Genomic DNA, 23,803 nt, shown 5'->3' with positions numbered 1-23,803 from the left:
GAACTGCCGTTTTGTCTAAGGACAACTCCTAGAAAAGGTAGCAGTGCTCCCAGTCCTCAGTGCTGTGGGTAAAGAGTTGTTGTGGTTTACAGTGTTTGAGTCTGAATCTTCAGGCAGTGAAACATGTCGGTAGAAAAGCTGTGGAAGAAGCAGTAACGCTATTTGACCAGAGGACGGCGCAGTGAGAGGTTTCATTTTCACTGAAGGTGGATGAAGACGAACTTTCTGACTGAAGAATTTCTAGACGAGCCTCAGAAAAGGTAGCCGTGCTCTCAGATGTGACTGTAGTGTCAAAGAATATTCATAATTGTGAACTCCTCACAAGAACTTCTTATAGTGTGTTCAGTTTCATATTTAAGATCGAAACCTAGTCAGGAAACATCCCTGAATTACTGAGTTGTGATAATCAGTAGATTCTGTATTTACACACATGCAAACATGCACCTGAATTTGATCATATATTTTGGCAGGTAAGTTATCCAGACTACTCAGCTGAATAATGTCAACGTCCAGCATCTGTACTGGATTTCTTGTCTTTCTGACACATTGAGCCAGACACGTATTGGCCTATTTATCAGAAACATTTTCCATATAGGTTATTGCTGTTTGTTTATAGTGAAAGACTGTATAACATATTTTACTGTACAGTGTATCAGCCCCCTTCAGCAATTAAATGAAACCACTATATGACCACCACTGACCACTGCCCACTTTCCTGGCTGCTGTTTATGTTTTTCACTGCTACCAGAGGCAAAAGACGGAAGAACTGCAGTTACTTAATCCATGGTATAATGATCTCCTGATGGGAACTGTAGATAAAGAGTCAGAACGGATACTTAGATCAGTTCCTCTGTTTCCTGCTGAAGCTCCTTCAGGGTCTGCTGACACACACACAGCAGTATCTAAAATTAGAGAAACGCTCAGAAGTGAAACTCTCTCCTGGACAGTGTTCAGCACTAGCCTGCATGCTTCTGACCTCAGAGGAGGTGCTGGAGGAGCTGGACCTGAAGAAATACAACACATCAGAGGAGGGTTATAGGAGACTTATCCCAGCTGTGACTGTCTGCAGAAGAGCTGTGTGAGTGTTAGATTTACATAAATCTACATTTATACCTGAACATAACATTTATATTTAAATATTGATGGTTAAGTAGGAGCATTAGAGAGGTTGAAAGATTTATTTTTAATCAGTTGTTGTACGAAAGTGTGTACAGCTTTTGTATTCAGTTACAGTACCATGTTCAGTACTTGCATTCATACATTTAGGTCTCATCCTGTGCTAATCTGAAAAATGATCAAATCTGTGACTCAAAAACCATGATTTGATTTTAACCATGAGTTTATTGATTCATTATACCAGTAATCGAAAGGCAGTGGGGTATTTTCAGATATTTAACATCTGTCCAGGCTGTAAGTTCGCTTCCATAGAGACCCAGCGAGGGTCTGATGCGTTTGTACACAAGCTAATCATATGCTTAATTTGGGCACATAGACGTCACCCTCGTCCTTCGTTCTCCTTCATCTGGTCACAATTTTTTGAGAAAGTTTTGTCCAAATCCTTAGACGACTGTGGATAGATCTCAGGGAACTGATTGAAATAGAGGAAGCAAGGAGGGACATTTGTCCCTATTACATTTTCCCTACCAAAAAGAGAGATAGGGAAAATATCCCATTATTTAGGATCATGTTTTATGTTAGTAGTAATAAGTACCACTTTATGCAAAAAAGATTTACGATCGTGGGAAATTTCCCATGTTACTTCATGGCGTAGGTAGGTGTGTGCGAATATTTAATATAATAAATTCCATTTTTTTTCTACAGAAGAAAGCTGTGGACCCCCCCCCCCCCCACCCCTAATTTTCTTCTTACCATAGGATTATGTAGGAGTGTGTGAAATGTAAGATAATTCTTTATTAATCCCACATCAACAAATGTAACATTTTTAAGGAATATACAGACAACATATATAAAATATATACCACTTGAGTTCCCCAAGCAACAAACATAAACGTACTGAAGACCCACAGTGTAGTCAAAAACAAGATTGTAACGTTTGCAAGAAACATAATACGGTATATATTTCCTCAGTATGGATTCAAGCCAACTTCCAAAGGATGATCTTGAATCTATCGGACTACTTTCACCAGTAAAACGACCCGTTTCCCTGCAGCCTAAAAAGTTGCGGGAGCAAATGGTCGTAGAGGATCTCACGATATTGCAACGGAATACTGGCTGTTCGTTATCAGAGAGGAAATGTCTGAAAATCACGTCTGGAGGGTAAAACCTGCGGGGGATAAACGTGATAAAAAGGAACAAAACGAAACTAAAAAAAAAAAAACGTCACGCTGGGGAACAAGGCCGATAGATTGTTCAAACGACGTCAGATTAAAGACTTTGAGGAAAAATGGTCTCTGGTCATTTTACCGAAAAAGAACAAAACGGGGAACGTTACGTTGTTTTTCGCAAGTCCACCTTTTCTGAGAAGGAAAAGAACTGTAACCTGACCAATGAGACGCTGACCGAGAGAGAGGGTGCTGATCTACGTGCTCAATCAAACCATCCCGAAAACAAAACAGGTTGGTGAAATCCACGAGACCCACCGTTCACGATTCGGGCTTCTTTGTGTCTGTTAGGAAAGATGGACTGATAAGCGTTAAGGTGAGATCCGCCTTTCAACAACGACGCATAACTGATCATCTCACGCTATACAGACCACGATAACGCCTGCAGAGTTCAGCTGGAGGTGCGAACGGCTGAGGTCGTACGTCAAGAAAGTTTGTGTGAAAATGACGTGGAGCAATTTTTTTACTTTTTCGCTGCTGGAATCTGAATTTGTAGACATCTATGAAACGACTCGTCACATTCTGACCGGTAAGTAAAACGTTGTTATTTTATAAGTATACGTTTTTTTTTTTTTTACCTTAATCAGCTTCCATATTCCATCTGGATATATGTAAAGATGACAAACCTGACGTCCTCCGGGCGCGATGATGACGATGAAACCGCGGATCTGAGGATGTAGAAGTTGTGGATGTTGAAGAATTGGAGGTTGTTGATGATGATGAGGTGAAGGATGAGGAGATTGGTCGACGTGAAGAAGAAAAAGATAAAGAAAAAATTTCTGAAACGTGTCTGGAGAGTGAAATGTGGGAACAAGGAAATGATAAAATGACAGAATTGTCAAAGCTTTTGAAAACGATCTGCGCACGAGCTCTCAAGAATACGATCAGAGTGAGCAACAGTGTGGGGGGTGTAAAATTGACCATCCATCACAAAATCAACACACCTGCGTGGAAGGTGTGCCGGTTCGTTTCCTAGATGTGTTCAAACAAAGGTGGTTCAGCGTTTTGGACGAATGCGAGACCATCCTTCGCAAAACCATGCGTATGGAGTTTGGAGTTACCGACCAGCCGGATGGATTTGTAATGAATATCCCGTGCGGGATGATTTGATGGCTGAAGAATCTTCGTCCGACTATCTTTCCAAAAATTCCTTTGAGTCGTTGACTCGTTATTTTCACAGTGAGGAGTTTAGTAATCAGTGTGAAGAAACTGCTGCATCCCTGTATAGAATTCTAATGAAAGCCTGATGTTGGTGAAAAATAAAAAACGCTACTGTGACCGCTTTGTTTTTATGCACGCTGTCATTTCGTTTATTAAACATGTTCCTTATTTTACTTTTTACTTACTCCTCAGAGAATATTTTATTCCGGTCGAGGCATCTTTGGCGGTTAAAAACGGGACGGAAAGGCGTAGTGGGGTAGGAAACGGCATCCGCCGTCAAATTTAGGATTTCTACGTCAAAGTGATGAAAATGAAAAGGGGTGAGTGTAAGTTGCGAGTGTAAGACCAGTTTGGCCGAATCCCAAAGCTATACATTTAGACACTTGTCCCAGAAACGAATGATCTTGACTGGATCCGCGGTTACCGGCGTGCGCACTGATCAGTTTAAGGGTCACTCGTTCCAGCGGATACTTGGCCTTTTTAACTCATCAGTGCGGAGGCATGAGTGAGTTTCACGCCTGTCGAGATCATGACTTTTCTGACGTACAGCAGAATCAACGGGATGCGTTGCTCAGAAGACAAAAAAATAATTTAAACGTCATTTTCATCACTTTGACGTAGAATCTTAAATTTGACGGTGGAAGGCGTTTCCTACCCGCTACACCTTTCCGTCCCGTTTTTAACCGCCAAAGATGCCTCACATGCCTCACACACACACACACACACGCACACACACACACACACTACACTGTGGGTCTTCAGTACAGCTATGGCGTAGGGAATACCTACCACGATACATGAAACCAAAACAGCTAAAGCTGAATAGGAATCCGCAGTATGTTGCTTGGGGAACATAATTTAGTCTCAGACGGTGGTATATATGTTTTATGTTGTCTGTATATATATTTTTTAAATGTTACATTTGTTGATGTGGGATTAATGACGAATTATCTTTCACACACTCCTACATAATCCTATGGTAGGAAAAAAATGGGGAAAAGGTCCTACTGTGGACAAAGAATTATAAACATTCCCCACGCTTCTACCAAGGGAAAAAAATTAGAAAAATATTCGCACACACCAACCTACGCGATGACACTCCCCCCCCCCCCCACCCCCCCACGTGACATCACATGCCCATGGTCCTAAATCTTTTTGGCATAAAGTGGTACTTATTACTACTTATGTTATTAATTGGTAAATAGTTTTTGTCATCAAGTTTTTTCCCCTTTTTTATTGAAAGAGAACGTACCAGCCTGAGATATCTGAGATGTCCTGGCAGTAGTTCAGTTACCATGGAAAAAAGCAGCATTGAGAGATGTTCCTTGACCTATCTGGAACACACACACACACACACACACACACACACACACACACACACATATATATATATATATATATATATATATTTTTTTTTTATCATATATATATTATATATATATATGTATACAATTCTTTCTCTCTCTCTCTCTCTCTCTCTCTCTCTATATATATATATATATATATAGAGAGAGAGAGAGAGAGAAAGAAAGAATTTTATTTACAGCCCTGATTGCATTAATTGGCTTGCTTAATTGCCTTGGCTGATGTGGCATCCTTTTGAAACCAACCTTTTATGGGATTAAAGTTTTGATGCTGAATGATCCAAATTCAACCCAGTAAACACCCAGTAAAACTATTTGAAATACGGATTGAGGAATGTTCATATATATACACTAATTCCTGTTTAAAAATGTTTAGGAATTTTGTCTAAATAAAATAGAAAGTGTCATGTATTCTATGTATGTGTATATATTGTTATATATAAAAAAGTATCATGTTTATTATCTACAGATTTAGATTTTTACAGAGGTTTCTAGTTTTGAGAAATATTAATTATTATTCATTCCTTTGAGGAGATAAGACATAGTTTTAACTAGCCTGTTCCTAGTCTTTTCACTTAGGCCTTCATTTAAACAAATGTACTTATTTTACTAAAATGTTATATATTATTATGATTTTATATGGTCCCTTTTGGCATCACAAGCACATCAAATAAAAGTCATTTTTAACTAGTACAATATAGAAAAAGCTGATGCCCCCCCCCCCACCCCCCCTTTCAAATTCAACAACTTCTCCTCCTCTGAATTTATTTAAGCTGAGAGCAGCCAGTTATTTACTGGTTTTAAGAGACAGTGTTGTTCAGTAAGATTTGGAAATCAAACCCTTTTTCCTTCTGTTAGTGATTCCTACCTTCGTTATCAAGCAGATTTACACACTCAAAGAGGCTAGAGATGCAAATACACCGTAAAATGGGCATTGTATCATCATAAGCAGTGAATCGCGGGTGATGACACTCTGAAGTGCTGAAACAATACACTTTTGTATGTATTGTATCTAGTACAATTTAAAACAATAAACAACTTATGCCCCCCATCTGAAATCCACAGCCCCTCCTCTCCTTTTGAGCTCAGAGCAGAGGTTTCCAGTTATTTACTGGTTTTAACAGACTGCTGAGGACTGAGAAGTATTGTTCAGTGCTTCTCAGACCACTAGAAACCCAGACTACCTCCCACCCGCTAATATTGAACTGGTGAAACTGATTTGCATAATCGATCAGTATTAAACACTGATAGTTGGCTAAGCTGTGTTTAATAAGTAAGTACTGTAAATGTGTACTACTGCAGTACTACTAAATGTGACTAATTGATTCCCAACTTTATAACTGTTTTATAACTATTTTCAGTGTTAGATGTGCACAGTCATGGTCATGTTTTTTGCTTGATCTTCATCATCAAAAGGTTGCTGGGCAGCAGTGTTTGATTTTAAGTCTATAAAACAGAAGATTAAACATTGTAGTACCCGACTGTTAAATTTCAATAATAATCTTTTTTTAATAATATATATATATATTTTTTTAAAGGGTGAAGAACACAATTGGCTTCACAGTATTGTTAAACATTGGGATGCTAGATCAGGAGTTCTTGCTTCAAGATATGTACTTCCAGAATTTACTCCTTTAACATGCACAGCTTCAGGAAAACAATCGAAACAGCAAGGCTGGGCTGGGTGAGCTGCGTTAGTTAGAGGTTATCTAACAAGAGCGTTTTTCACAAAGATTATACCATCAGATCACAAAACCGAAGCTCAGCTGTGTTTAGGTGCAGGGTGTGTTTGTATGGGGTGGAGGTGTGATGAGACAGGTGAGATCACTTGTGGACGTGCAACATGTGCTTTATTACAGCAGATTTTTGTAGTGATCAGTTATTTCTGAATTCATATGGAACATTCATAAACATTTAGGGCATGTCAGTGTGTCTTTGTTATGTGACGGGATAAATATGCCTTGCGCAGCACAAAGCGCATTAAAAGTCATGTACTAAGTTTCATAATTAATCATGGGTGTGTTTTGGACGTAACATGCAACAATAAACTGAAATAATAAACCAATAAAAAAATCAGTATGTCGCTCGCCATTCCCTTTAAGAGCCAGGTGTGGTCTGACTTTGGCAGATTGCTATGTCAGTGGTGCACCACACGCAGTCTTGGAAGGCTTGCTGAAGTGGTGGAGCACATCTCCTCCAGAATAATGTTATATTATATATATTATTTTCTGTTTATTGAAGATAGGGCCCTTAATAATTAATTAAGGAAACTTTACACATGTATTTCCCACAGTAGCTGAAGAGTAATTACTAAATTATTCACTTGCATTAACATTGCTAGTCAGTACACTGAGTAATTAACACTATTAGGACTTTTATTAGTGTTGCTTATAACACTGAACACACACTCATTAACCTACACTAAGTGTTCCAGCACAGGTTTAATTAATTGGAGAAACTGTCCACAGGGAAACGTGTGTGGGTGTGTAGAGTAAGAACTCTATTATGGAGCTTCATCAGTCCAGCAGTGGTGGAGGAACCTCTGAGCCAAAGTGAGTAGATTTCCATCAGCACTTAGAGAAGTAAATACTGTCTCTTACACTCAGACTAAAGAAAGTATTTACTGAACACTTTACTCTCATTGTATATCAACTGCTCTCAGGGAAAAGCGAGCAGAACCTTCAGAACCTAGCTGTGTGTCTGAGAAGAGTGACCGATCCATGGGCTATTCTTCTGATTCCAGCAGTGGAGGAAGAGGAGAACCCAGCTGTGTGTCTGGGAAGAGTGACCGATCCATGGGCTATTCTTCTGGTTCCAGCAGTGGAGGAAGAGGAGAACCCAGTTGTGTGTCTATGAAGAGTGACTGGTCTATTACAGAACCTCCTGCATTTAGCAGTGGAGGAAAAGGAGAACCCAGCTGTGTGTCTGGGAAGAGTGACCGATCCATGGGCTATTCTTCTGGTTCCAGCAGTGGAGGAAGAGGAGAACCCAGTTGTGTGTCTATGAAGAGTGACTGGTCTATTACAGAACCTCCTGCATTTAGCAGTGGAGGAAAAGGAGAACCCAGCTGTGTGTCTGGGAAGAGTGACCGATCCATGGGCTATTCTTCTGTTTCCAGCAGTGGAGGAAGAGGAGAACCCAGTTGTGTGTCTATGAAGAGTGACTGGTCTATTACAGAAGCTCCTGCATTTAGCAGTGGAGGAAAAGGAGAACCCAGCTGTGTGTCTGAGAAGAGTGACCGATCCATGGGCTATTCTTCTGTTTCCAGCAGTGGAGGAAGAAGAGAACCCAGATGGGTGTCCATGAAGGGTGATCAATGTAGCAGTGGAGCTGCACTGTCTGACCCAGAGTGAGTTCATGTGTTTGAGTGAAACACTGATGAGTTACTGAAGCAGTAGAAGCTTACTACATAGAGTACAGCACTCACACACATGCAGTTTCATTACTCTAACTGTGCTCATGTTTATTAGTAATCTGGGGAAATTTAAAGACATGAATGAAACAGAAATTCATGAAATGATATTCATACAGCAACAAATACATATCAGTGTAATGCTGCACAGACCTCTTTCTTGTGCATTAAAATAATAAAATTGATAATTAAGAATATTCATCTTTAAGAACATCTAAAAAAAACCTGTAGATTCTGCATTTTAAAACACACTGTATGTCGAAATGTTTATGGACACCCCTTCTAATAAATGCATTGAGCTACTTAAATTGCACCCACTGCTGACACAGATGTGCAAATGCACACTCATATACACAGCTTGTCTAGTCCATATAGTATTGTCAATAGAATAGGACTAGATAAATATAAACATAAATATCTACCTATTGACATCGTGCCTAATTCTGGACGTGAGCTTGAGGGGTGTAAAATGTTCTCTGGAATGATGGATTATGATCATCTAACCTGACCTCACTGCTTTGACCTTTCCATATTTGGTAGAGGCTTTGACATTGCTTACTTGATGGTCCTCTGGTTGGCAGCAATGAAAAACTCGCCCATCATGCTTGTGTCTCTGTCATGTGCACACCACAGACTGTTCATTGCTGCATTTCTGCATTTACGAGTTCCATCTTTTAAGTTATCAATTTATGTTTCAAAATTTGATTTTTGACAATAAAAAATGTATTCAGTTCATGTTTGTATCAAGATGAAAATAAGAATCAAATTTTTACCCCACCCCTAACACTTAAACCTAAACAAAAACAGGATAAATTATTTTTTTATATATCCTTGATTTCTGAAGAAACTGAAAGTAAATGCCGAAAGTGAATGAGCAGATGCCCCAAAACATCTGTCCATTTGTCCATATTTGTCCACAAACAACACTCAGAATGTGATTACGGTCACTAGGACCAGTGTACTCAAGGCAAGGCTCAGGTCAGTGCAGCACTCTTAAGCTTCCATGGGGCAAAATTCATGGAACACGATACTGCTGTCCCATGACTTATGGCATGTCAGTGTATTTTGGCAGGTACACATGTGGACAAAATTGTTGCTACCTCTCGATTAATGAAAGAAAACCCACAATGGTCATAGAAATAACTTGAATCTGACAAAAGTAATAATAAATAAAAAATGCTATGAAAATTAACCAGTGAAAGTCAGACATTGCTTTCCAACCATGCTTCAACAGAATTATTTTAAAAAGTAAACTCATTGAATAGGCTTGGACAAAAATGATGGTACCCTTAATGTAATATTTTGTTGCACAACCTTTTGAGGCAATCACTGCAATTAAGCGATTCCTGTCAATGGAACTGTCAATGAGACTTCTGCACCTCTCAGCAGGTATTTCGGCCCACTCCTCATGAGCAAACTGCTCCAGTTGTCTCAGGTTTGAAAGGTTCCTTTTCCAAATGGCATGTTTCAGCTGTGCCAGATGCAGCAAAGCAGCCCCAGAAGATAACAGAGCCTCCTCCATGTTTCACAGTAGGGAGAGTGTTCTTTTCTTGATATGCTTCATTTTTCCATCTGTGAACATAGAGCTGATGTGCCTTGGCAAAAAGTTTGCAATTTTTGTCTCATCCGTCCATAGAACATTCTTCAAGAAGCTTTGGGGCTTGTCAACATGTAGTTTGGCAAATTCCAGTCTGGCTTTTTATGATTTGTTTTCAACAATGGTGTCCTCCTTGGTCATCTCCCATGAAGTCCACTTTGGCTCAAACAACGACGAATGGTGTAATCTGAAACTGATGTTCCTTGAGCTTGAAATGAACCTTGATCTCTTTAGAAGTTTTTCTGGGTTCTTTGCTACCATTCGTATTATCTGTCTCTTTGATTTGTCATCAGTTTTCCTTCTGTGGCCACATCCAGGGAGGTTGGCTACAGTCCCATGGATCTTAAACTTCTGAATAATATGTGCAACTGTAGTCAAAGGAACATTAAGCTGCTTGGAGATGATCTTATAACATTTACCTTTAACATGCTTGTATATAATTTTCCTTTTAATCTCCTAAGACAACTTTCCTTTGCTTCCTCTGGTCCATGTTGAGTGTGGTACACACCATGTCATCAAACAGCACAGTGTCATGCTGGCTAGGCTAGACAATGACGGGCGAACACTCGCAGGGACAGTGCGATGCATGATTTATTAAAACAAAACAGGGGAAAACACAAGAACGCAGCAAGAACAAGGGATAATGAATAAACAAGACAAACGTGACAAACTAACATGGGCTAAACCTGAAAGCCACCTGAGGCTGGTTGGTAGCCAGGGAGCCAGGCGAGATAGAGAAGAACAGAACAAACGTAACACCGTGCTCGTCAGGCGCAACTAAACTTACGTGACTTAGAACAACGGGATTGGCCGCTGAATCCTCCAACCTGCAAACAATGAAGCGATATACTCCTGAACGTGAACCGGCTCTCAAAGAGCAAACTGTAGGACATGACCGCCAAAGACGCGAGGGCAGAGCACCAGTGGAGAGGCGACCATCCCGGGGCCGACCACGGAGCCTAGGAACCGGCCTACTCACCCTTGAAGATCCCGCCATCGTGCGGGGCCAACACCCTGATCGGACGGCACCCAGGAGCTCACCTCTGGACCACACCCCTCCCGGACCATGAAGCGCTGCGGCCCCCCCACGCCTATGGGAACCCAGCCCCCGCCTCACCATGTGGATGGGGGTCCCCTCGCCTCCGCAGGCTCCGGCGGCGAGTCCGCCAGGGTGGCCACGTCCTGGGGCCCAGGCTCCATAGGCTGATCTATAAAACCAGAGAAAACAAGACATGACTGGGGTGCTAACATGAACAAGAACAAGACTAGAACAAGTGGCCTACCCGAGGGCCGATGGTGGTCAGTACCCCAGGTAGGCGCCATCAAAGGGGCCGCAGACTCTTGAGCTGACGTGGTGGGTGTCATAATTGTGGGCAAAGACGTGAAGGGCACTGTAGCCGACGTAGAAGCTGACACGGAGGGCGCCGTTCACTTAGCAAGGGTCAAAATAGAGGGCGTCGTTCACTTCGCAGAGGCCGACGAATGTCGGATTTCAGAGAATTTTTATTTATTATTACTTTTGTCAGATTTAAGTTATTTCTGTGACCATTGTGGGATTTTCTTTCATTAACGAGGGATACCAACAATTTTGTCCATGTGTGTATGTTATCCAGACTACTTAGCATACAACAAGTAAGTATTAAGTGTCTAGTTCATTATGTCCTAATACCTATTGGTCATTCTATCAGAAACACATTCCATACAGGTGCACATTGTTTGTTAACAGTTAGAGATCAGTTTTTTTTTGCGGTTTGTGTTCTTTTGTGTTACTGCCCATCAGAAAGCGCTCAGAAGCATCACACCCAAATGCTCTGGAGGGGAGAACTAGACCCCAGCAGCAGGATTCTCACCAAACAGTGGACGATGTCCTGCAAAGAGTCATGTGGAAACACAAAAGCAGCATGAAGAACAAGTATGAGAGCTTATTTGAGGGAACCAAAACTGAAGAGAATAGAACCCCCCTGAACAGGATTTACACACAGCTCTACATCATAGAGGGAGAGAGTGAAGGGGTGAATGAAGAACATGAGGTTCTACAGATGGAGAAAACACCCAGGAGACACAGAGAAGATGCTCCAATCAACTGTTCAGACATCTTTAAACCTCTACTAGATCATAAATACAAAGTTCCAGTTCTCAGAAGTGTGCTGACTAAAGGCATTGCTGGAATTGGAAAAACTGTCTCTGTGCAGAAGTTCATTCTGGACTGGGCCGAGGGAACAGCCAATCAGGATGTAGATTTCATGTTTGTTCTTCCGTTCCGGGAGCTGAACTTAATTAAAGACCATCAGTACAGTCTTCATGGACTACTGTGTGACTTCCATCCTGAGCTTAAAGACCTGGATCCAAAGATCTATGAGGAGCTCAAAACTGTGTTCATATTTGATGGTCTGGATGAAAGCAGAATTCCACTGAACTTTGAGGAGTGTGAGAAAGTATCTGACATCACCATGACATCATCAGTGGGTGTGTTGATGACAAACCTCATCAAAGGAGCGCTCCTTTCTTCATCTCTAATCTGGATAACCTGCCGACCAGCAGCAGCCAATCAGATCCCTCCTAAACACATCAACCGTGTGACGGAAATCCAGGGTTTCAGTGAACCACAGAAGGAGGAGTACTTCAGGAAGAGGATCAGTGACCAAGACCAAGCCCAGAAAATCATCTCCCACATTAAGACAGCAAGGAGCCTCCACATCATGTGCCACATTCCCGTCTTCTGCTGGATCTCAGCCACTGTGCTTCAGAGAATCATCAACCAACATCACTCAGAAATCCCTAAAACTCTGACTGAAATGTACTCCCACTTCCTGATCACTCAGACCAACATGAAGAACCAGAAGTATGAGAAGAAAGATGAGATAGACCCAAAGAACCTGCTGAAATCCAACAGAACCGAGCTTCTGAAACTGGCTGAACTGGCTTTCAAACAGCTGATGAAGGGCAATGTGATGTTCTATGAAGAGGACCTGAGAGAGAGCGGTATTGACGTCACTGAGGCCTCCGTGTATTCTGGGGTTTTCACTGAGATCTTTAGGGAGGAATGTGTGCTTTACCAAAAGAAGGTCTACTGCTTTGTTCATCTGAGCTTTCAGGAGTTCCTGGCTGCTGTTTATGTGTTTCACTGCTACCAGTGGATGAAGATGGAGGAACTGCAATGTTTTATACAACTGCGCAGAGTGTGGTCTGAAAATGGTCCAATGTTTTTTTACCTTAATGGTGAACATTATGCTTATGGGAGTAGTGACAATGAGTGGTTCTTTGATAGTAGTGACCATGAGGGCTCTGAGGACAACAGCAACATTTGGATTCACCACAGAGCTTCTTCTAAAAATGTTCCACTGCATGTTCTGCTGATAGGAGCTGTGAATAAAGCTGTAGAGAGTCAGAGCGGACATCTGGATCTTTTCCTCCGTTTCCTGCTTGGCATCTCACTGGAGTCCAACCAGAGGCTCCTACGGGGTCTACTGACAGACACACACACACACTCAGAGAAAACCACATCAACAGCAAGAGAGTACATCAAGAAGTTAATCAAAGGAGATGATCCAGAACATCACAGTTCTCTTTCTACTCAGAGATCCATCAATCTGTTCCTCTGTCTGTCTGAAATGAAGGACCAGTCTCTCTTCAGAGAGATTCAGAAGTATCTAAAATTAGAGAAACACTCAGGAGTGAATCTCTCTCCTGGACAGTGTTCAGCACTAGCCTGCTCGCTTCTGACCTCAGAGGAGGTGCTGGAGGAGCTGGACCTGAAGAAATACAACACATCAGAGGAGGGTTATAGGAGACTGATCCCAGCTGTGACAGTCTGCAGAAGAGCCGTGTGAGTATCTACGTTAACACAACATCTACGTTTATAGAACATCAATATCTGAATATGAAGAAAGTGAGTATATATTTTTTAAATTTATTTAATGTTCTAGTTTATGTTTTAAATACTTTACAAATAAACATAAAATATACTATATAATTTGTTTTTCATTTGTCTCTTTTCTACAGACTAGCTGAGTGTAATCTTCAGAGAAAGGCTTGTGAATGTCTGGAATCAACTCTACAATCAGTAAACTCCTCCCTGAAAGAGCTGGACCTCAGTAACAATGACCTGCAGGATTCAGGAGTGGAGCTGCTGTCTGCTGGACTGAAGAGTTTGCACTGTAAACTGGAGACTCTCAGGTGAATCTTCTGTAAATTGAATGGAAAAATGTTAAGAAGCAATAAACAGTAAAACTGTATTTGGAGTGGTCCTCTATAGATAATTAATATACTTAACAGAGTATCAGTAATACATCAACAGCGTATCAGTGCGGTAACAACAGTGAAGCATCTGAACACACCGAGGTACACGTCTTGAAGATGGTCTGTTGCTGCTTTACTGACATTCAGTAGATTTGCTGTTGATCTGTTACATCAAGTAGACTTAAGCGAAACCTAACCCAGTCTGACTCAAACCTTAACCCTAACCCTGGCTCTAGTCTTAACCTTAAGCATAATCCCAAAACCTTATCCTAACCCTCATCCTGGCCTCTTAACAACATAAATGTCATTACTCTCTTATTCTATTCAGTTATGCTTTTTTGAGTATTTTATGAGATCAGATGTCATAATTTGTATATTTTTTACAGACTAGCTATGTGTAATCTTGGGGGAAAGTCTTGTGAAAATCTTGCATCAGTGCTACAGTTAGTAAACTCCTCCCTGAAAGAGCTGGAACTTAGTAACAATGACCTGCAGGATTCAGGAGTGGAGCTGCTTTCTGCTGGACTGAAGAGTCCACACTGTAAACTGGAGACACTCAGGTGAGATTTCTGTAAATTAGATAAAATACAAGTATTAAGATTTAAAATGATCAGTATACCTTCAGTTTCCTTTGGAGATGCAGGACTATTAGCATATCTATTTGTTTTGGTGTATGTAATTAATACTGATATACTATAAATACAGTACCTATAAAATTATTCACCCCCTTGTAGTAGTCTAACAGTAAAATGGAGTGTGGTGAATGTGTCTCAAGTGATTGTTGTATAAAGACACTTGTCTGGAAGGTTTCACTGGTTAATCAGTATTCCTGTCATTACATCATGAAAACCAAAAAACATTAATTAATATTAATGTGTCTGTTATATTTTTCTTTTTTTTTACAGACTAGCTATGTGTAATTTTGAAAGAAAGTCTTGTAAAAATCTGGGATCTGCTCTACAATCAGTAAACTCCTCCCTGAAAGAGCTGGACCTCAGTAACAATGACCTGCAGGATTCAGGAGTGGAGCTGCTCTCTGCTGGACTGAAGAGTTCCCACTGTAAACTGGGGACACTTAGGTGAATCTTCTGTAAATTGACTGGAAAAATGTCAAAAAACAATAAACAGTAAATGTGGAGTGATCCTCTGGAGATGATATATTAACTCTTAACAGAGTACCAGTAACATGTCAACAGCATATCAGTGCGGTAGCAGTAGGGTTTCTAAACACACTGAGGTCTTGAAGATTTATTGATGCTTTACTAACATTCAGTAGATTTGCTGTTGATCTGTTACATCAAAATGACTTATTATTAAGTAAAACCTAACCCTGGCCCTAGACCTAACCTTAACCGTAACCCAAAACCCTTATCCTATCCCCATCTTGGCCCCTTAATCTCAATTTAATACAGTTAAGATCCAGTTCGAGACTGGTGTCAGCAGCAGGTCTATAGCAGCTGGTTGAGGATGTTGAGATGGTCTCTAATATACCTGTTAGATTATTAGTGATCTCTCAGGTAAACATCTACAGATCTAAGACTCTTACTAAAAGTCTTTAGTAAAAGTCTCGATGATCTTCTGAATGTTCAGATGATGCTTTATCATTGAGATGTTGTTGATGTGCTACTAAGAGTCTGATGAGTGTTTATCTCATCGGAAAACTCTAAATGGAAGAATCTGCTTCTTTTATTTTTTTCTATATCTTTTATTAAAACCATTACAGTTATACAAATTACATACAATTAATACATAAATGTAATTAGTCTCTTTTTCTATTCAGTTATGCTTTTTGAGTATTTTATAAGATCTGTCATAATGTCTATATTTTTACAGACTAGCTATGTGTAATCTTGGGGCAAACTCTTGTGGAACTCTGGGATCAGCTCTCCAATCAGTAAACTCCTTCCTGAAAGAGCTGGACCTCAGTAACAATGATCTGAAGGATTCAGGAGTGGAGCTACTCTCTGCTGGACTGGAGAGTTCTCACTGTAAAGTGGAGACACTCAGGTAAATCTTCTGTAAATTAGATTAGAAAAGATTAAAAAGATCAATAAAGTTCAGCTTCCTCAGGATCTGCAGAACTATTAGCATATCTCTTTCTTTTGGTGCATAACTACTATCTGTAATACTGATATACTATAAATAGAGAAAAACAGGAAAACAGGTTTATACAAAGTATAAAATGTAATTTTAATAAAGTAATAATATATAATGTAAAATAATAGCATGTGCAATGATAGCATAAATATTCACCCTTTGACTGGCCTAATTCAAGTGAGGCTGCTAGTATTATTGTGCGAGAAGAAGAGTAGTGGGAGGGAGCCCAGTACCAGTGGATTTGTTCTGATGTTTTTAGAAATAGACACCTATTGACCACTGACTTTGTGTATTTAAGTTTATTCTGATATTATATAGAGTTATACAGCCAGACACACACCACTGACCTTATGTGTATTTAGGTTTATTCCAATTTGCTTCAAGACGTTTTGGTGCATTTTGGCCATATAAACCTGATATTTCACCATTACCTGTTTATGATTTTTTTTCCACTTTTCCTTTATCTATAACACTCGGCTGTGCTGCCCAGAAAAACTTTCTGTTTCTGAATAGTCTTTGATGTGTCAGTTATTGTTTTTTCTTCCATCTTTTTTATGTTAGAGTGTTGATGTTTATCTCAGAATTAAGAATGTGTTGTGTATGTTCTGCAGCTGGTTTTGTGTAAATTCAATTTGTTCCTATTTTCCTTCTTTCTGCAGACTGTCTGGGTGTATGATTACAGAAGAAGGCTGTTCTTCTCTGGCTTCAGCTCTGAAATCAAACCCCTTCCACCTAAGAGAACTGGATCTGACCTACAATTATCCAGGAGAGTCTGGAGTGCATATGTTCTCTGATCTACTGAAGGAGCCACACTGCAAACTGGAGAAACTACTGTGAGTTGTGGCCAGATTCATAAAATAAGAGCAAACAGCATTGCACTAACCTGTTTGTTTATTCATGTCTGCAGCTGAAAAGAGCATCAGTGTATAGTCAGATTTGTAAGATTTTGTAAGATTCACAAAGACTTGGTGAATTGTTATGAATTATATAGAATATATATTTACCATACAGTCATGTGAAAAACAATGTATACCCTGTATACCCTCTTTTCCATAGTTTTATGTATTGGGAATAAGTACATAAAGTAATACAACCTCAGATGAACAACACACAACATATTCCAGTCATTATTTATTTAACAGAAATGAAACCAAAATGGAAAAGCCATGTGTGAAAAACAACCCATGAAACAACAGCTTGTAGAACCATCTTTAGCAGCAATAACTTTTTACAGTCATTCTGGACGAATTTGGACTCTTCTTTACAGCTCTCCTAAGGTCCTGGCTCAGCATTTTGGGATGAGGTCTGGAGTTTGACTGAGCCCTGGATTCTTTTCTTTTTCAGCCATTCTGTAGATTTGCTGGTGTGCTTGCTTGGGGTCATTGTCCTGTTGCATGACCAAATTTTAACTAAGCTTTAGAGGTACACAGGTCCTGTGGCTGCAAAACCAGCCCATATAATCACACCTCCACCTCCATGCTTGACAGTCAGTTTGAGGTGTGCTGACATGGTATGTTTAGTTTGCATCAAACATGGCACTGTGCAGTATGGTCCAACATCTCCTCTTTGGTCTCTTCTGTACCGTAAGACATTGTTCCAGGAGTCTTGTGGTTTGTTCAGATTGGAACTTTGCAAACTTAAGCGGTGCTGCCATATTATTTTTAGAAAGAAGAGACTATACTTCTTTCTGTACTTGTTTAGTCTTTTTGTAATTCTACTGTCATGGCTAAGATGCAACTTTTGGATTTTTTGCTTTTTCTCTGAGCATTGCATGGTTTGGCCATGGGGTGAATTTGCTGGGACATACACTCCTGGGAAGACTGGGAATTGTCTTGAATGTTTTCCACTTGAGAATAATCTGTCTCACTGTAGAATGATGGTCTTCAAAATATTTGGAAATGGCCTCATAATCCTTCCCAGCAACAATTGCTTCTCTAAGTGCAGCTGTCTAAGCGTTTGCTCCATTATCAAGAAGTTGCCATCCGTGGCTGGGAATCTTAGAGACAGCACTTAGCCTCTTTTGGGGTAGGTAGAGCCGCACTCTCCCTGCACGCTTCTGTTAACTGATGTAAAATTGGTAGTTAGTGTTCTTTTCATTGTGTTCAGCTCCAGAGCTTTTGCTTTAGAGACAGAAAATATATGGTGACAAAATTAGTTGCTAGAAGCATCACATGATATGACCAATCAAACTGCTGAAATTGCACATGACTGAACTTCTGTGGGAAAAACATTGATGTATCATCTTGTGATCTGATCTACTGGTTTAAATCTCCTCATTACTCATCTAACAGTATATTTGGGCATTTTCAGACATGGAGCTGATGATTTTATAGTATTTGTCTGATTTCTGAAGGTCAGCTCTTTCCATGTGTGTTCTCTAACCCTCCCTGAGGTGAAGGAATGAATGAAGGAATAGAAATGAGAACCTTCTTCACCAATGGTCTGCTCAGAAGAACTTCTGGAGTGACATTAATTATGACACATTACTGATACAATTAATGTACAATTAATACAATTAAACCAGTTTCAGTCTTATTAACCACAAACACACTTTATCGCCTTACCATCTTAACCACAGGAGTGTGTGTGTTGTGTTTTAGGGTGGAACATGGAGGGAAGATCAGGATGAAACCAGGATTAAAGAAATGTAAGACTCTCTCTCTCTCTCTCGCAAACACAAACTCTCATACAGTTTGTGTAGTCTTCTTTAATCAAGGTGTTTGTGTGTGTTTTTGTGTGTGTGTGTGTGTGTGTGTGTGTGTGTGTGTGTGTGTGTGTGCAGATGCCTGTAAGATCACCCTGGACACAAACACAATGAGCACTCTCATCTCTCTGTCTAAGAGGATCAGAAATGTGGAGAGTGAGCGAGAGGATCATCCAGACAGATTTAAATACTATCAGCAGGTTCTGAGTGTGGAGAGTCTGACTGGACGCTGTTACTGGGAGGCTGAGTGGAGAGGGGAGTGGGGGGCTGTTATAGCCGTTGCTTACAGAGGGGTCAGCAGGAAAGAAGACGATGATGACAGTCTGTTTGGATCCAATGATCAGTCCTGGAGTCTGGAGCACCTTAATAGCAGTTACTCTGTTTATCACAATGAAAAGAAGATTGGTGAACTTTACCACCCACACCAGTCTGGAAAAGTAGGAGTGTACCTGGACTGGTCAGCCGGCACTCTGTCCTTCTACAGCATCTTACCTTACACACTGACCCACATACACACATTCTACACCACATTCACTGAGCCGCTCTATGCAGGGTTTTGGGTTTATGACTCCTCAGTGCTTGTGTGTGAGATAGAATAGTCTGTAATGTAATGTAATGAGTGTGTGTACTGAAATGTCTACAGTGTGTGTTTGAGTGCTGGTTGTTGAAGGTAGTGTGTAGGAATTATTAGACAGTGATTCAGAAAATTCAGGACAGTCTGTCATTCTGACTCTTACTTTTAAATGTAATTTTTAGTTCAAAGCTACTCTAAAGGTTTATTTTACGTTGGATGTGTTCTGTCATCTCATGTGGAGCTTGTTTAACAGTGGGAGTGATCTGCTGGAGCTGAAATATTTCAGAACATACCGATGTGACTGAAACCAAACTGAATCAGACCTGAAATTTGGTTTATATATAGTATTTCTATTTTAATGTTATCCTTATTAGAGCAAGTGTCATGTCTATGTTGCCGCGCCCGCCCCAGGGGGCGGTCCCCAGCCACGGACTGCAGGCTCTCATGAGGACTCTTGGTCTGATTCACGTTCATGTCATGCTTCACAGGATCTTATGTTGACGTTCATGTTCATGTCACATTTCACAGACTCTTATGTTGATATTCATGTTCATGTCTAACTTCATGGTTTGGTTATTGTCATGTGTATTTAATCTATGTTCATTGTTTTGTTAATACGTCTCACCTGAGGCTGAGGTATTTAAGGGGCTAGCGCTAGCTGCCCATGGCCGAGAATTGAACACCATCAAGGTATTGAATGTATTCATGGTGCTGTTTGCTTAGACAAAGCCGAACAAACTCAGGGGGAGTCAAAGTTCAAGTTCACAGTCCTATAATCCACGAGGTCGTCAGAGAGGCTTCCTCTCTATCCAGGTTCACATTACTAGCAACGTTCATGGGCGAGCCTGGTTACCAAGTCGGTTTTGCCTTGCCTTTTGGGTTCCGCAGCTGATCTCTCAGCTCTCAAATCACGTAAGTTCCCTAGCGCCTGACGAGTGTAGCTTTGGTTTTCCCTAGTTTCCCCAGGCACTGCCTGTGGGTCTTGGTTAGCGTTTCTCTTCCCACTCATTCCCGGCACGCTAGCCTAGCTCCCGGATTCTCTCCAGCCTCAGGTGCATGTCTTTGCTTTGCCCAAGTTTCTTTGTCACGGTTATATTTCGGTTTATCCTTTTTCCCTGTAACTTTGCTGCTTTTTCTTGTGTTTACCCATTTTATTTGTTGAGTAAAACACTCTCGTATCAGGGCCATCCCTTGCGAGTGTTCACCCTCATTGTCTGACCTAGCCAGTCATGACAGCAATAAACCTGTTTATATGTTTTTTTATAATCTGTTATCCCAGAAAATGCTTTCACCATTAAAATGCAAGTATATTAAGTATAATCTGTAACCAAGAAAATAAAACAATGTGATATTATGTTGAAGTTTGGACAACTTTTGTAGTAAGCTGTTCATTCATGGGTTGTTTTTCACACATGGCTTTTCTATTTTGGCTTCATTTCTGTTCTTCATTCTGTATGGTAAATTTATATTCTATATATTTCATAATATTTCACCATATCTTAGTTTCTGAAGCCATACTGAGCCATACAAAAAGTAAAACACAAACAGGTCTAAAATGTTACTGTACATGCATATTACATGATGGTTTACCTTAAATTAAACATAAATTAGAAAACCTTTTTGAGATTCCCTAATGGAATTGTTGTCATTGTGTCCCACATCTGCAAATTCACTCTACTAGAAAATGAAAATAGATTTTTTCTATACAATTTATTTTCTCTATAATTTCACCATATCCCAATGACATGATGCTATGTTCAGCTACTATTTGCTCTTAGCATGATGCTATATGAATCTATCCAAGTAAGACCACAACTCACCGTAGTTTACCAAGTTTACAATGTGGCTCCTCCCATAGATCAAAAAGGGGTTTGATTTCAGAGCTGAATCCAGAGAGGAACAGCCTTCTTCTGTAACCATACTCCCAGACAATCTGCAGGAAGGAAGGAAAAGGAGGGACAGATGGAATTTACACAGAGCCAAAACTACCTGCGCATAGAATGCCACTCCAAATTCTGACAGATAAACATCAACACACTGACAACAAAACACAATACAAACACTGACATTAAACACTTCTACAGTATACATATTTCTTAATGATAACATTCAAAATAAATATATTCTATACATATTATACTATACCCTCCCCAAAAAAGCAACATATGTGAAACAAGACTCCAAAGCTGAAAAGCACATTCCTGTATGCAGCACTGCAGATTGAACATGAAATGAAGGAAATTATACAAAATTAACATGCATACAATGCATACACACACAAAATGTATTTGCTGTTGACTGGACAACCCTATTCAGTTCACATGCCACAGGTTATAGTGAAATATATCACTTTGTATGACCTGAAAATATGTTTGTATTAAGCTATAAAACACTGCATGCTGGCGTGGGAGAAAGCCAGCAGCCATGGATACTTATCAGGGGTATTAGAACTGGACCCAACATCTTTAGCTGTAGGGACGAGCTTATTTGTGAGCAAGAAGGATGATGACCTTCGCCCCTGTGTGGGTTACTAAACTCTGTGGACCTAAACTCTATTACCATCAAGAACTGCCACCCCCTGCCACTTATGTCTACAGCATTTGAGGCACTGCAGCAAGCCACTCTATCTACTGGACTTGTGCAGTGCCTACAACCTGATATGCATTAAGCAGGGGGAAAAATAAAAGCCAGCGTTTATCACCCCACTTGGCATTATGAGTCTTGGGTAATGCCTTTTGGGCTCATGAACACCCCAACTGTCTTCTAGGACTTCATAAATAAAGTAATTAGGGAGGCCCTGGGTCACTATGTATATGTCTACCTCAACAACATCCTTATTTACAGCCAGTCCCTTACAAAACACATCAGGCATGTCAGTCAGGACCTCCAACTGTTATTGGAAAACTGCTTGTATTTCAAACTGGAAAAGTTGTTTCCGGGTTTTGTGGTGACCAAGGGTCGGCTATATATGGACCCACCCAAGATAAAGTCTGTGGTGGACTGCACCTGCCCCACTTCCCTCTGCCTGGTCCAACAACTCCAGGGGTTTTCTAACACCTTCCGGCGCTTTGTGCGGAACTTCAGTTCCATGGCAGCTCCCCTTACTGCACTTACCTGGAAGACCCCGTTGAACAGCTGGATGGGGTCCAAAAAGTTGGCGGCATGGTTCATGTGGCCATGTAAGGTAGTAAGGCGCATCAACCTGGTTGTCTACCCTCCCTATATGCAAATCTACCAAATGATCCATGTCTCCCGCCTCAAGCATTTCCTTTGTCATGCAGAGACTCCTCTGGCCTGGTCTCCTGCACCTCGTCTTATCGACGGCTCCCTGGCACACACAGTCCACCTCCTCCTTGACTGCTGCTGGGTGTGGGGTGGTCTCCAGTACCTGGTGGACTGGGAGAGCTAATGAATTTAAAATGGTTTCATGTTAATATTTTCAATATTTTCAAATTGCAAAGAAATCAATTATTTCTGATTAGATATACAGCTATGCAGATCATTTGTTTCAGATGATTTTTGCACAAGATTGTATAAATATGTAGTATAATACACATATATGAGCATTCATTATTTAAAAAGTGCTGTCTGATTAATAAAGCAGATCATATTAAAAGCTTACAATTTGAGTTTGCAGCTTTGATACAAAAATGTGAATGCTTTGAATTGAGCAATATTTTTGTAAAGCAGCTCTAAGTACAAGTATATAAATATTCGCTAAACAATTAAATACTTCCAAAAAAGATGTCTATAGTTCCTACACCTCCTAAGAAAGTTGAAGGAATACTGATCTCTGTAAATATCAGACCTTGTCATTTATGATCTAATTTACGCTTCAGTCCAGCACAGAAAGCTCCACTCCAGTTACAGGTCATTGTAACTGAGGTCCAGCTATGTGACTCCTCCCACCCCTGCCCAAGGTTTCGACTCCTTTTGGGTACCTGAAGAGTACTGGGATCTTCGGGAGGTGTTCAGTAAACGGCAGGCCCAATTGCTGCCCCCCATGGACACTAAGACCTCTCCTACTTGGCACTAGCCCCCCAGGGGTAGGTTATTTTCTCTGTCTGTAAGAATCTCACGCAATGGAGGACTATGACCAGGAAGTCCTGGGCGTGTGGTTTATCTGACCATCTACTTCCCCGGCTTCTTCTTTGTGGAGAAGAAGGATAGGGAGATAATGGTTGGGCAAGATAATGGTTTAGAACCATTACCCATTACCTCTCATGACCTCAGCCTTTGAGGCACTGCAGCAGGCCTCCATCTTCACCTAGCTGAATCTTTGCAGTGTCTACAACTTGGTCTGGGTCAAAGAA

The 23,803-nt window shown here is 40.6% G+C and overlaps 1 protein-coding gene across 5 annotated transcripts; it reads left to right on the top strand.

Moving 5' to 3' along the window:
- Positions 1-934: 934 nt before the first annotated feature.
- On the top strand, positions 935-21,095 carry LOC140565012 (uncharacterized). Of its 5 annotated transcripts, none has more exons than XM_072690745.1 (11): positions 996-1,078; positions 7,336-7,419; positions 7,614-8,216; positions 11,657-13,702; positions 13,879-14,052; positions 14,502-14,675; positions 15,021-15,194; positions 15,949-16,122; positions 16,872-17,045; positions 18,813-18,859; positions 18,995-21,095. In XM_072690745.1, the coding sequence occupies exons 2-11, from the start codon at positions 7,373-7,375 to the stop codon at positions 19,513-19,515; spliced, it is 4,134 nt and encodes a 1,377-aa protein (XP_072546846.1). In that variant the 5' UTR covers positions 996-1,078; positions 7,336-7,372; the 3' UTR covers positions 19,516-21,095. The 5 variants fall into 5 exon arrangements, with proteins under 5 accessions (XP_072546848.1, XP_072546846.1, XP_072546844.1 ...); XM_072690743.1 differs by having other exon boundaries at positions 7,530-8,216; XM_072690746.1 differs by lacking the exons at positions 18,813-18,859; positions 18,995-21,095 and adding an exon at positions 18,085-18,806 and having other exon boundaries at positions 7,530-8,216.
- The last annotated feature ends 2,708 nt before the right edge of the window (positions 21,096-23,803 follow it).

The sequence above is a fragment of the Salminus brasiliensis genome, chromosome 11 (assembly GCF_030463535.1).
Source record: "Salminus brasiliensis chromosome 11, fSalBra1.hap2, whole genome shotgun sequence".
In the NCBI taxonomy this organism is placed as follows: Eukaryota; Metazoa; Chordata; class Actinopteri; order Characiformes; family Bryconidae; genus Salminus; species Salminus brasiliensis.
Note: the sequence above shows the minus strand (reverse complement) of the source record. Positions and strands in the feature narration are given on the sequence as shown.